This window comes from Drosophila rhopaloa, unplaced genomic scaffold, assembly GCF_018152115.1.
Source record: "Drosophila rhopaloa isolate 14029-0021.01 unplaced genomic scaffold, ASM1815211v1 contig_163, whole genome shotgun sequence".
Classification (NCBI taxonomy): Eukaryota; Metazoa; Arthropoda; class Insecta; order Diptera; family Drosophilidae; genus Drosophila; species Drosophila rhopaloa.
Genome location: NW_025335043.1, coordinates 5,239,339 through 5,252,600, shown reverse-complemented (window position 1 = coordinate 5,252,600; position 13,262 = coordinate 5,239,339). Strand labels below are relative to the sequence as shown.

At 37.0% G+C, this 13,262-nt stretch overlaps 1 protein-coding gene across 5 annotated transcripts in view; it reads right to left on the bottom strand.

Annotated features, from left to right (window-relative positions):
* LOC108046850 (MOB kinase activator-like 2) overlaps nt 1-13,262 on the bottom strand; it is a 43,979-nt gene that overhangs the window by 2,739 nt on the left and 27,978 nt on the right. For 3 of the 5 annotated variants that reach the window (XM_017126772.2, XM_017126768.2, XM_017126767.2), the window contains 2 exons: nt 2,033-2,193; nt 1-97 (listed from right to left, as the gene is read on the bottom strand). In XM_017126772.2, the coding sequence (XP_016982261.2) occupies nt 1-97; nt 2,033-2,193 (258 nt within the window). Of the gene's footprint in view, nt 98-2,032; nt 2,194-2,307; nt 2,640-10,867; nt 11,058-13,262 lie in introns of those variants that run through there. The other 2 variants (XM_017126771.2, XM_017126770.2) reach the window with 2 other exon arrangements.

Here is a 13,262-nt window from a genome sequence, read left to right as displayed (position 1 = left end):
CTGTTGCCGGGTCCGGTCATGTCGGCGCAACCGGATTGTGTACAAAATTCACTAATAGTTCCATAAACCAAATTCACATGCTCAAATAGAGCCAGAGCTGAAATGAAGAAAAAAGTAATCATAATTATTAGAATTTTCATAAACATGCCCATGAGAATAATAAATAAGTATGTTAGGTTCGGGTCCCATTTAAAAAAAATCATATCGTAAGCAACATTTAAGTGAACAGTAATCTTAAACGTTACTGAATATTAGATCTTTTTCAGGGAGATTATTTGAAAATGTTTGTATTTGATTGCCTTCCGATTTCAAAGCAAGATAAATATAATCATGGATCGATCTATAAGCATTTCCAAGGGAAACAAACTACAATAATAAGTCAACAACCTGCTAAATAATTGCCACCTCTTCGGCGAACAAAAGCGAGCAAAGAGATAACTTCCAATCTTATCATCGAAAAGGGACAGCTGCCGTTTGTATTGGTTTCTTTCAGTGTCTGGTGCTCAGAGATAAGAGCCAGCCGGGAGCACACGATGATATTTATTGAGCGGAACCACCCGGGGTAAGGTCAATGACGACTCAATATTTGCACAAGTGTCCTCATTACGTCAGTCAGAGAGAGCTGCATTATGAAATGCCAGCAGAATTGGAGCAAAATAAGCAAAAGTCTTAACTCGGTTTTCTTAGCCCAGTTCGAAGCTAAACGAAGGGAGTCAAGGGGATGATGCCTGTGAAGTCAGCAAATTCAAATATTAAATTTGCATATGAACTTGCAGCTGACGCCATCGGGCGACGTGAAATGACCCTGATCATCGCCCACGACAAACAGTTTGGCTTTGATTGTTTTTCCAAAACGAAGGGAAGATAATGAAGAGATGGAGGAGGAGGAGGTGGAAAAGGAGGAAGAGGAGGAGGTGGAAAAGGGGGAAGAAGAGTAGGTGAAAGAGGAGGAGGAGGAAGAGGGCTGAGGGATTGCTTTGGTGGCTACAATTTGCTGATACATTGCCAATTATTTGCCTCATTTGAGTCAACAAAGAACTGTGTAATTTGCATTCTGCCACCCAGCAGCAAACAGATTATTTACAAGATGATGTAATTTTTCGAAATCGATTCTGTTCTCCTAAAATGATGATGTAACCGAAAAGATTCCCTCAGGCGGAGGAGCAAACAACTAATTAAGAAATGACTCACAGTATTTTGGCTTACGATGGTACTAAACGTCTATTAAATGTAATTAAAGTAGAGGAGGCGATTTCATTATCCAAAATATTATTCATCTTTCAAAATGGTTACAGTCCCCTTTATTAATATTTCAAAAATTAATTTATTGTCAATAATTGCCTTAAGATTATAAATCTGATATACTTTTATTTATCCACCTAATTAAAAATTAAATAAAAACTTTTTCCGATTGTTTCAGTCATTCATTTGGTCATTCAATGGTTACAATCCCCTTTATTAATATTTCAAAAATTAATTAATTGCTTTAAGATTATAAATCTGATATACTTTGATTTGTCCACCTAATTTGAAGAATAGCAAAGCTTTTCGGAACAAAGCAATCTGATCTTTCTATATGGGTTAGCCCCCTGCCCTTCTTAAAATGCATTTAGATAAAGCTATCGCCCAGACAGAAGTCTTCTGTTCAAGTTCATTGGCTGGAAGATAATGTATAGTGCACCGTCCAGACTTGATCATAAATCGGGGCACTCAACCAGAGCCACTGAGTGCCGGTGGCGATTAGACTATCAAACTTTTGCCAAACAGCAGCTGACATCGCTTGAGGCCAGTCGCTCGTTAAAGTCATTTGTAAATCGCACGATAAAGCTGGCAACAATAGGGACAAATGACAGATGTGAGAGTGAATGAAAGCAATTTGGAATGGAAATCAGAATACAGAATACAGAAAGTCACGTGAAGTTTGTAAATCGTAAATTGGGGGTGGTGGTTATGGCAGTATTCATTTCTTTAAGTTGCCATATTTTTTTAGAATTTGTTTCTAGCTATTGATACTTATGAAATTACAACTTACTGTGTGACGCTAGCCATTCATTGTAGTCCAAACCAGCTGGAAGATCCACTAAGGCTTTGAGATCAGCTTCAGGTAATTTACGTTCTAGGACACTCTCCTCCAAATACAATTTGGTGTCTGTTGAATTTTGATCGCCATCGCGTTCCTTGCGACGGGCCTTGCTGTAAATATATAAAATAAAAGACTTCAATTAAATGATGATCGAAAAGAGTAAGGGTATTTATTTGTATTTTGTGGATTAATGGTTTTAGAGTAGTTCTGTAAAGGAGTCTCACCCAGCTACGCATAGAAAACTATCGACAGAGTCCTGAGCATATCGGTACAGGGTACCTATGGTATCACCGATTTTAGAGGGTATTGTCGTCACTTGCCACATAAAACGCGCCGTTCTCAACAGACATTTAATTACATAAGAAGTTTGGGGCGGTGGGGGCGATGCGGTGGTAGTTGTTGATATTGTTGAGGTCGACGTTGATGGCGAACTTTTCAGTTTTCTCTTTGGATCCGATTCAGATACAAACGTTACTCCTATTTTTATTGGCACCTTTGAGCTTAGAGTTTCTTTCATTTTTTGGTATTGTTTACGTTGCTTTGGTCATCTTGCCTCCTGCGATCCGCAATGGAAACCAATTAGTACACAAAACGAACCCAACCGAATCGAAAACTCAAGTGACTCGCTTGAAAAATGTGACACTCGACCCGATCCAAAAAAAAAGAACTAATGGTAGAGAGAACCAAATGGAAAACAACAAGCTACTTAATATTTTCTATGCTGGGGTAAGGGCTTCGAGCACTAAAAGATTAAAATATCTAACAAAAAAAAAAAACCACAAGAAAAAATTTAAAAAAGAGAAAAACCTGCTTTAAAACTTTAAAAATATACTAAATCGATTTAAAAGAAGAGTAATTTTAATTCGCAAATATCCTCTAAAGACGGCAAAAACCTTATGCTTGAGCAAATATTTTGCACACGCGTAAGTTAAAAAGTCCGAATTTAGTGAGGAAAGACTGGCACGTTTTAATTTTGTTTGCAGAGCTCAAAACGACTGGTGTTCAAGCCTATTTACATTTCCAACGAATGGTTTTTAATCCATTTTTAAAATGCACTGTGCAAACTTAAGCTGGTTGGGGTCCTATAAAAGCGAAGGACTCCGTCAAGGGAGGTATCAGTTTGCAGATTCACCTTAAAAGAACTAAATTGCATTTAATTTATATACATCGAAAATGAAATCGACAATTTTTGGTAGGTAGACAACATCCCTATTTGAAGGATCTCACTTTAAAAATTTAATTGCAATGAAATGGCAACAGGATTATTTAAATAATATATAATCAGGAGGAGTGAGAATAATTCGTTTTGCTTTATGTGTTTTCTTGTAGCTGGAATCCTGCTTATTAGCTTGGTAGGATACACCACGGGAAATTCATGTGGATGTACGGAACCAGCGCCGACTACAACCACATGTGCTCCAACAACCACTACAACAACTTGTGCTCCAACAACCACTACAACAACATGTGCTCCAACAACCACTACAACAACTTGTGCTCCAACAACCACTACAACTACGACGACAACAACTACGACAACATGTGCTCCAACAACCACGACGACAACCACTCAAAGGACCACCACTTGCGCTCCAACAACCACGACGACAACCACCAAAAAGACCACAACTTGTGCTCCAACAACCACGACGACAACCACTAAAAAGACCACATCTTGTGCTCCAACAACCACGACAACAACCACCAAAAAGACTACGACTTGTGCTCCAACAACCACGACAACAACCACCAAAAAGTCCACAACAACAACCACTTGTGCTCCAACAACAACTCCTAAGACTACAACAACTACACGTGCGCCAGTGACCACCACCACCAAAAAGGCAACAACCACTCGAAAGACAACTCGCAGGACCACTCGAAGGACAACTCGAAAGCCATGCAGTTGCGGATGCGGTCCAGGTGGTGTTAAATGCGAAGGATGCCCTGAAAGGGAATCACTCTGCCAGGAACTCATCAATATAGTCCGCCTTCTCGATCGCAGAATCCGCCAGTGCGTTTGCGGTCAAAAGGAGTGGAGTTTGTAAGTCAACCCAATTTCATTTATAAAAACTTAATCCTTTTCGACTAAACATCACCTAAGGACTCCGACTTGGACCACATTTATATAATAGATCTTTTTAATTATACTAATATTTATTACAATTTGTTAAAGATTTGTTGAATTTGCCTATTGACTATTAACAAAATAAAAAAATGAAAATGAATAAAGGAACATTTCAGTTACAATTTAGTATTTATATATTCCATTCGAGTATAAGCTGGGTATATTTTCTGAGTAATTAATAAATTCTACAATTAAAATTCTATGTATCACAGAGAATAAATAAGAGTTAGAAGAACACGTGCCTTCTTCATTATTAGATACACAGAAAGCATAATGCTTATCAAAACTAAGAATCAACAAGTCTTTTCATATTTGTATTCATATTACTTTTATTTATACAAAGAACCAAAAAAAGGTGCGTAGTCCATGAATGCTCGTGTTCATGGGCATAGCGAAGTTAAAATAAATTTATCAGTGGACCGGAGAGTCAGTGGCAAAAGCGGCTCTTTAGGCATTTAAACAAATAAACTTAGTTTGTGATTATCATTAGCCACCCACCGTCTGCTGCTCCCGCATGATATCACTGAAGCGTGCTGATAAAACTCGAAATGCCTAATCACATATGTATATAGTCGGTTATATAGAAATCGTGTGTACATATGTGGATATCAGACAATTGTGCGCATTTGTTTTCCATTATTTGCTGGGAGGCGGCGAGGCGTGGCGCCCACAGGTAAAGTACATTTAACCCCACAGACAACTTCCCAGTTCAGTTGTTCTGCAAAAAAAAAAATGTAAATCCACCCGCATTTAAGAGCCAGATGGAGTGGCTTAAAGTGCGGGTGTTAGCGGTGGCACTCTAAGTAATAGTTATTCCAACCATTGCCAAATAAAGCCAAGGACCCACCATTACCTATCGATCTATGGTACCTTCGTTCTGTCGCACAAAATTTGCGTGACAGGTCAAAGGCGACGAAAGGTCGTTCTGAATGGCTTGTGCTCGAGTCTCAATTTAAATGCCCTGCCGGATGTTGCCTGCGATGGCACACTAAGATTGTCGGAACTTAAGGCGCCCCAAAGTAAACCTTGTAATCGAGGACGCAGAGCACTCGCTTCAGTTGAATTTAACCCTTAGATTCCCTCAAGTTTATAGGCAATTTCATTTGACTCCCTGAAACAAGTTTTTAAGTATTATAGCAGCTTGGTTTTAATAGCTTTTTAAGTGAAATACTGGTATTTTAAAGTCTTTTATATAATTAAATGTTTATTCTTTAATAATTCAAATATTTACAGCTTATTTTAAATTGATGGTAAAACGTATGTATAGCCTATATATTAAGTATGGTTCTGTTAACCTAATTTCATTTTAAAACAGTACTGATCCCTATTATAGAAAAGAGTTAATAGATAAATCCAAATTGACATCTAAGCATTTAATTTAAGATTTTAAAAATCTTTACAAAAAATAAAATAGCAAAGTAGATAAAAAAATGTTAACTGAAAAACAAAATATTTCCTTATTATAAAAAAAAGTTGTAATATAATTTAATTCGATTTTTAAACTTCCCTGTTTTTATGCTCACTCTATATTTTTGCATTTTCAATGTCCCCCTGACACATTTCATTGCTAAGTATCCAAAAACACTTCACGTTCACTTGGAAAAGCTCTTAGTCGATTACCGATTCGTGCGACGACTTTATTACTTCTCCGATCGAATGAGAACTACTGGCAAACAAACCATTAACCCACACACACTCGCACACACTCAATTTACACACTGGGCCAATAGAAGTGACGTGTTATGGTGGCGCGATAAGATGGCTTCCATTTGGGGTCTCACAATTTCACAAGAAGTTCCTAGGAACCGTCACACCAGGCCCTATAAAAAATGGGCTTTATTGGGCCACCGTTGTATTTATTTTTTTTTTGTTCTATACACATAAACACCTCGCTTCCATGTCGCAAAATAGGCCGCAAATATATTTGCACGTTTGGATTTTATTTCGCATTTCGTGTTGCGTCGCTACGACTCGAGCTAAAAACTAAAACTAAAAGGCCACAACAAAAGTGGAATGAAAACGAAGAGCCGAAATGGGTGCATAAAAAATTCGTGATAAATAAAATTGAAATTCGAACTCATCATTATTTCCGTATTGGCACGAAGTGGATAAAGTTCGGTGGGTGGAGCTTCGGCTTTGACCTTGCCTGAGATAAGCCAACATATTTTGAAATATTCCGAGCTGGTCAAGAATCAATTAGCCAAAGGAGAAAAGCCAGAGACTAGAGTCGAGGGAATACAATATGCCATAAATGGCCGAGAACCTGTCCTAATGATTTATTTATTGTTGTTGTGCGCCTAGCAAATCAAACGATTCAAAACATATGGCCAAAAAACCACAAGGGGGTGGTATAAAGCAAAGGGACTGTATGAGACCCCATTAGAGTGGCCCTGAGCACACATGTCCATTTACCCTTTCCACCCATTTTTATACCCCTTATCACTTCAGATAAGCTCACTGGCTTTTCCGACTTCTCCCTCGTGTGCCATTTACCCCAAAATATTGCGATAGGCCTCGCCATATGCTACGCACAAAACCAATCATCGTGATATTGATCTATCAATTAAAAGGCTTTTGCTGTTGCCACATCGCACGAGTTATTAATTTGTAAATAGGTAGGTGTTTCATTCCTTCATGCATGCATATCATTTGTAAAAGTCGCTGGTCACTCAAAAATTGTAGACAAAGGTATTTAAGTTTCAGGTGGTTATCTCCATATTTATTTATGGTGAAGGTAAATAATTTAAGTTGATAAACCAAAAGCGTGACTTTGATTTAACACCTATTTTTAGTCCATTCAAAGATTATAACTTCTTCGGGTTTTTCTGTTTCTTTTGACTGAAATTAGACTTTATCATTATCGTGCATAAAATTTTAAAAAAATAACAGATTGAGAATTGTAAATATTAAACATTATATATATTTCTAATTGTTTGATCGTTTAAAATATAAATTTTCCTTAGCATGATAAACATTTTCAACTTTACAGATATTCTGCAAATTTTCCGTCCTTATGACACACATATGGTTTAATAAATAAATTATGTTTATGCGGATATTTCTATATCAGAATAGATGTTTATGCTATTCGGTGATGATGAAGAAATCAAGCAAATGGATAAATAGACTGACTAACTGGGCTGATTATTACAGAAGAACAGCGAGCGAAATGAAAATGGAGCTCATCGAGAGTTGTTGTAGCTGGAAATATTGCTTAATATCAGACAATGACTAAACTGCGCCCAGAAACAAAGGCACATCCACGACAATAGACAATGGAAGAGCCTTGTCTACCCCGCCTTTTCCTCATTCATATCGTGGTTTTCCATAACTGCTATCAACTGTGTAACTATTTAGCTATATGCCCGCCTATATACGACTCCGTGTGGGTGAGGGCGGGTTGTTGTTGTTGTTGACGATGTTGAAAGTAACGGCGGTGTAAGTGTCCAAAGGTGTTGAAACTGCTATAACAACAACCACAGCGACGGAGATATAACCGAGTCGAACGATAAGTTAATGGGCCAGAATGCAGTCAGCAACTACACTGGCAAAGACAATAACAAAACAGCAATAAAGTACTGATAAGATAAAGAGCAAAACGAGACAGTACACACACCTATACTCCACAAGCCTATTTTAATATATGTAAAACAAAAATGTATTTGATTTTTAAAAAGGCTTCATCATCTAAATATACGTGGAAATATGGTAAGCCCATACTATGCTGGCTCGGACTTATTTTTTAGAACCAGTTGGGAATTGTAAGTGCCCTTATAAGAAAAGTAGTTCGGCCTTCTATTTTAACATATTGAAGTTGTTTACTTTTGTTGGGAATGTTTTCAATATATAAATTTGTAGTATGAGTTCTAAAAGTTTGACTGTGATGAAAACAGAACAAGAAAAGACCTCAAGTGAAGTAGCTTTCACTATTAAAATTGGCCACAAACTTTGTTGAATGTCACCCCAATCATGACATGATGTAGATGATGTAATGGTCTAGCCATAAACAGCTCCGTCTTGGGGTCTGTCTCCTACTAATGTTTTTGTGGTCTGACTCCGGCTCTTTGTGTTTAACACTTGAGGCAAAAGGGCCAACCCAAGCCACAGAAACAGAAAAAAATCGACTGCCGAAAAGAGCATAGAAACGTGACAGAATAATGGCATCACATAAACGTCTCATTGATACACGATAGCTCAGGGTGCGATGAAGTAAATGGCATACATAAAAGACAGACACCATCGCACAAGCCGAATGTGGGCCAGCAACTCTTTAAGCCCCAAGTCGCAAATAGAGCTGGGTTAAATTACGCTGGAGTTCGAAAACATTTGTTTAGCTAGCTCACCGGCTTCAATTCATCTCTTAAGAAACTTAAAAACCCTTTTTTGGGGGGTAATTGTGCACAGGAAGACCTATATATTGTATTCCTTCGATGTTTATATATATATAACATGATCTGATATTTAATTGTTCAGGTTTAAGCCTCAGAAACATGAGAGATATAAATTCCTGATCATTGCTAATAGCGTAAGTCGTAAAACAAAGCATTTATAGCAATAACATTGACAATTTTGAGCTGAACTAACTTATATAATAGGAAAGGTTTAATTATTTAACAAGGTATAATCATTTGATTTATATTCTTGAGATCAAGCGCTCTATTCGTTTAAGTGAGCCCTTACTGTATCAAGATTGACAATCTCAGCGCCAATTTGCCATTGCCATCTCTCAGATGCAATCGCATCTGTAAATGTATCTGCATCTGTAACCGGTTGGAACCGTTCACTCGTCAGATATTCATACAGAATGCATAATAGCGAAGGCGGCACTAGAGGCCACTCAACCGGGCGCGAATTACGTCATGCGATCGAGCGGTGCATTTATCCAGTTGGATTCACACTATTCCGCACCGCACTCACCGCAACTGGACTGCCACGATTGTTTATTTTATTGACACGGCTGATAATTATCTATTGAGCGAAGGAACACCACCTACTTTGCAAGCAGAGATGTGTAAAAGCAAAAGTTGGGCAATTAAAAGAATATCGAAAGGTTTCCCCCAAGTGCGTATAAATTATCATGGCAAGTCGAAACGGAACGCAGCGATCGCCAGCTTAATTAATGACAATTACGGGGTGGGCAGAAATAGTCAAGTACAAAGACTGGCGATGTGTCTGCCCTCATTTGATCGATGTCAATTCGTGAGTCAACCGAATTCATGAGAAATAGGCGGCAATGCACAAGTGAATGGAATAAATCATAGCCGAGTCGATTAAGAAATCCGTGCATGGGAAACCAACTTGTTGCCAATGTAAACTGTTCCACCGATAACGATCGGGATCGAATCGATGTATGTTTGCACATAGCTCTTATCAGTTTTTGTAACAGAAAAGTGAAGAGCATGCACTCTGTCCTCTATTTTTAAATTATGTATTCAACTTGAAAACAAAAGAAACCTTACTCAATATGTCGAACTATGGTTGAAACTATACAAGTGTGTAAAGGAATATCAGATAATATGGGAATAGTAAAGTTTATAGTCACTACTTTTTAATTTTTTTACAGTATGAGTCATGTTTCTGTACCTCATAACACTTAACAAATGAAAAGATAAGGAACGGAACAAAATTTTTTCTTTTTTAATTAGTGTGGGAACAATTTTTTTTAATTTAACCAAAATCACAAAATGTAAAAGTTCTAATTTTTCGATATCTCTATAGTTTTCATTAACGGAAATCGTCACTATCAATCAAAGAATATAAGCTTTTGAAAGAAACCAAAAGATAAGACACATTGATTGCAATGAGCGTTTAGATTGTTTACTACAGAAACAACACTGGGTTAGTTTTATACGTATACTTTTTTTTATGTATGCTGCTAAGCAATTGTTACAAAAGAGAAGTGGCAAAAAACAAGTGCACAATATCAAAAGTAACTTCACAAAAGAGACTATTTGGCGTCGTTCAAAAAAGGGAGGAGCCCGAGGGGGGACTTAGACAAATGACAACTTTTTTGAAGGTTAATCGCGGGCGGAGGGGCCGGTTAATCGGGTATCGAACGCGTTTTTCAAGTCCATTGAAACGGGTGACGCGAATGCTCAAGTTGACGTTAACGTTACGCCGGTTGTGGTTCGCTTTTGTGCACAGAAAACAAATATGATAATTCTGGTCCAGATGGTTTAATACCATCAGTCCATTTTACAATTAAATCTATTAAATCCAACAAAGCCATTTTAATATTCTTTTTAATGTAAATATGCTGATTCAATTTCATTTATATTTTGTTTAATATTATCAGCACATTTCACTATTTTATTTAGTTGAATATTTAGAAAAACTAAGGACCAGTTTCAGGCACTTGATTTGTGTTAATTAATTCAATTTGAAATGTTAATTTTTATTTTATTCCATAAATAGTGCTGAATTAATTCATATTTTTCGCAGTGCGATTTTCTGGTTTAAGTTTTAAAATTCAACCAGTTTTTTGTTTATTAATATCAGTTTCATTTTGAAATGTAGTTGAATTGTGATCACAAAACAGATCCATAATTTGTTTCTGTGTTTTCTTTTTTTTTGTTTTGCTTTGATTTAAAGTTCACCCAGTTGTCGAGTTGAGTTGTTTTTCTTATTTTGCTTTATTTGTTGATTATGACGCGTACCGTTAACCGAAGGAAACGAGAGATCGTTGATTATGGTTGTGTTTTTTTAATTTGTTTTTTTTTTTTTTAGTTTTAATATTTATGGGCTTCCTTTGTTGTTTTTTTTTTACTATTTTGCGTGCGTGCGGCCCGCCGTTTAGTAGAGGAATCAGAAGACTGTCCGTCTGTCGCGACGCGCACCTTTGCCGCGGCGCAGTCCGCTTTGATTGTGTGCGCGGGAGAGAGAGGGCCCGAGCCATTAGAAGCTAGAGAGAGATAGAGAGGAGAGCCCCCACAAATCAGCTGTTCGTCCGCTCTCCCGCTCTCTATTGAGCCCTCCCGTTTTATCGCTGCACTTTGAATGAAAATTGGTAACGGCAGTTTGCATTTGAGCTTTCACATCGCCAATATTGCATATTGCGCAAATATATAAGGAAGGCTCTCGTAAATTTCGTTATGCAAACACGCGTCGTTGGGTTCTTTTCCTCGCAGCCTCTTCTATTTTCTGTTTCGAATGACGCAGACGAATGTCCCAAACGCTATGTCGATGATGCCTGCAGAAAAAGCGATAGAACCAGAGGGAGCATGTACAGTAGACCTCAACTAACCCATCCCATTCTGGAGTTTTACAATATGCCAGTAAAATCTCGTTGCCTACTTATAGGGGCAGTAAGTTTTTGCCAATTTTAGGTAAATATGTAGTAGAAAAAGTTTGAGATTCAAACCTCTATTCTTCATTAACATAACATTGTGTAATAAAATAATAAAAGAAAGTCTGAAGATAATCTTTTATGTTTTGTCATATAAACCCACTATTTAATGCTTTAAACTAGCAAAATTATAAGAAACAAAATTTTAAAAAATATTGTTTATTGAGTTTAGCGTTGAGATGTACCTGTTAAAAAATATTAATTTATTACATATTTAAGCCCTGTGTAGATAAATAACTGTACCTATGCAAAAAACAAGAAGTGCTTCAACTTGCGACAATCAAACAGCTGCGCGCCAACAAAATACAAATCATGATGAGATGGATAGAGATAGAACGCTTGAGAGAGGGAGAGGCAATAACGCTCGTCAAATGGCCTGTTTGCCCCATCAGCGCTTTCGTTTGCCTTTGCCTTTGCCAAGTTCAAAATTATTTAAAACAATTAATATTCATTTTGTTCCGTGTTGTTTTCAGCGTGTTGTTGTTGCTTTCAATTAGCCTTGCTCAAACTGATGATCATCATGCTCTCCCCCTTCCTCACCACTCTTTGTCTCCCTCGCTTGATGAAGGTGTCACAAAATTGCAGCCATAAATTAATAAATACAATCACAAACGGCCAAATGACTCGAAATTTATTCAATTAATCGCATGCTGAACGACTGCACAACATGAATTTATATTCTTTGAGTAAAGCGCCGCCAAGTTACAAAAATATACAATGGTGACTATATCTTAAAGGCCTTTTCTAGTCTTTAAATTGGTCTTTAAAAAGGTGTGAGCTGAATATTCCATAGGTTTCCTCAGTTTAAAAAATACAATTTGTTTTAGCCTAAGTGTGGTTCATACTTAATGGTCTATTTATGCTTTTTTATTAACGTATTTTACTTATCATTATTTAGCTGGTTTAGATTTTTTATTACCGTTTATATTTATAACATTAAGCTGTTGTTAAATTACAAAAAGGAGCATAAAGGAACTTATTCATCAGAATCAAACAATAAAAACATTTAAGTCTAATACTTAATGCTCTAAAACAAAAGACCTTTAGTCACTTGCTATGGAATGGACCACAGGGAAGTTAATTCCAATTTAATTATATTGTTTTCTGCACAATAGCAACGGATTGCACATTATTCTCGATGAGCTAGCTGCAATTGTCGGGGAAATTGTGAAGCTTGGGGTTTTATTGATTTTGCATGTGGAAGTGGCAGACAATAGAGCGACTGTGGAGCAGCTCATGGCGAACGCATTAATCTATCAGAGCCACGCTCCATTTACGCGGTAGACAAGCTGTGGGAGCGGTTCCGCACCCTCCATACGTCACCCCTCCATCTTGCTAAATGTGTGTCACAATTAACAATACTAAATTACGCATTAATCAAGCACAAAGACAAAACTTTACCGTCATGCCAACGAACAAATGTAAGTGCACAGAAGAAAAAAAAAGGGAGAATAGGTATACAATGATTCTAAACCTCATTTAGATTTGTGTCATTGATGAAACTTTGATTATTCTCATCTCAAAAAAGCAAAAATAAAATAGCTTGTTAAAAAGTGTAACAATTTTACCACTTGTTAACACTTGGTAACATCTTTAGATTTTTTACCAAGCGTACTTTATTATTGGTATTGGTAAATACATATTATGATTTTATGTAAATTATTTTAATTAATCTATAAATTTAAAATCAAAAGCCTTTTTCCCCG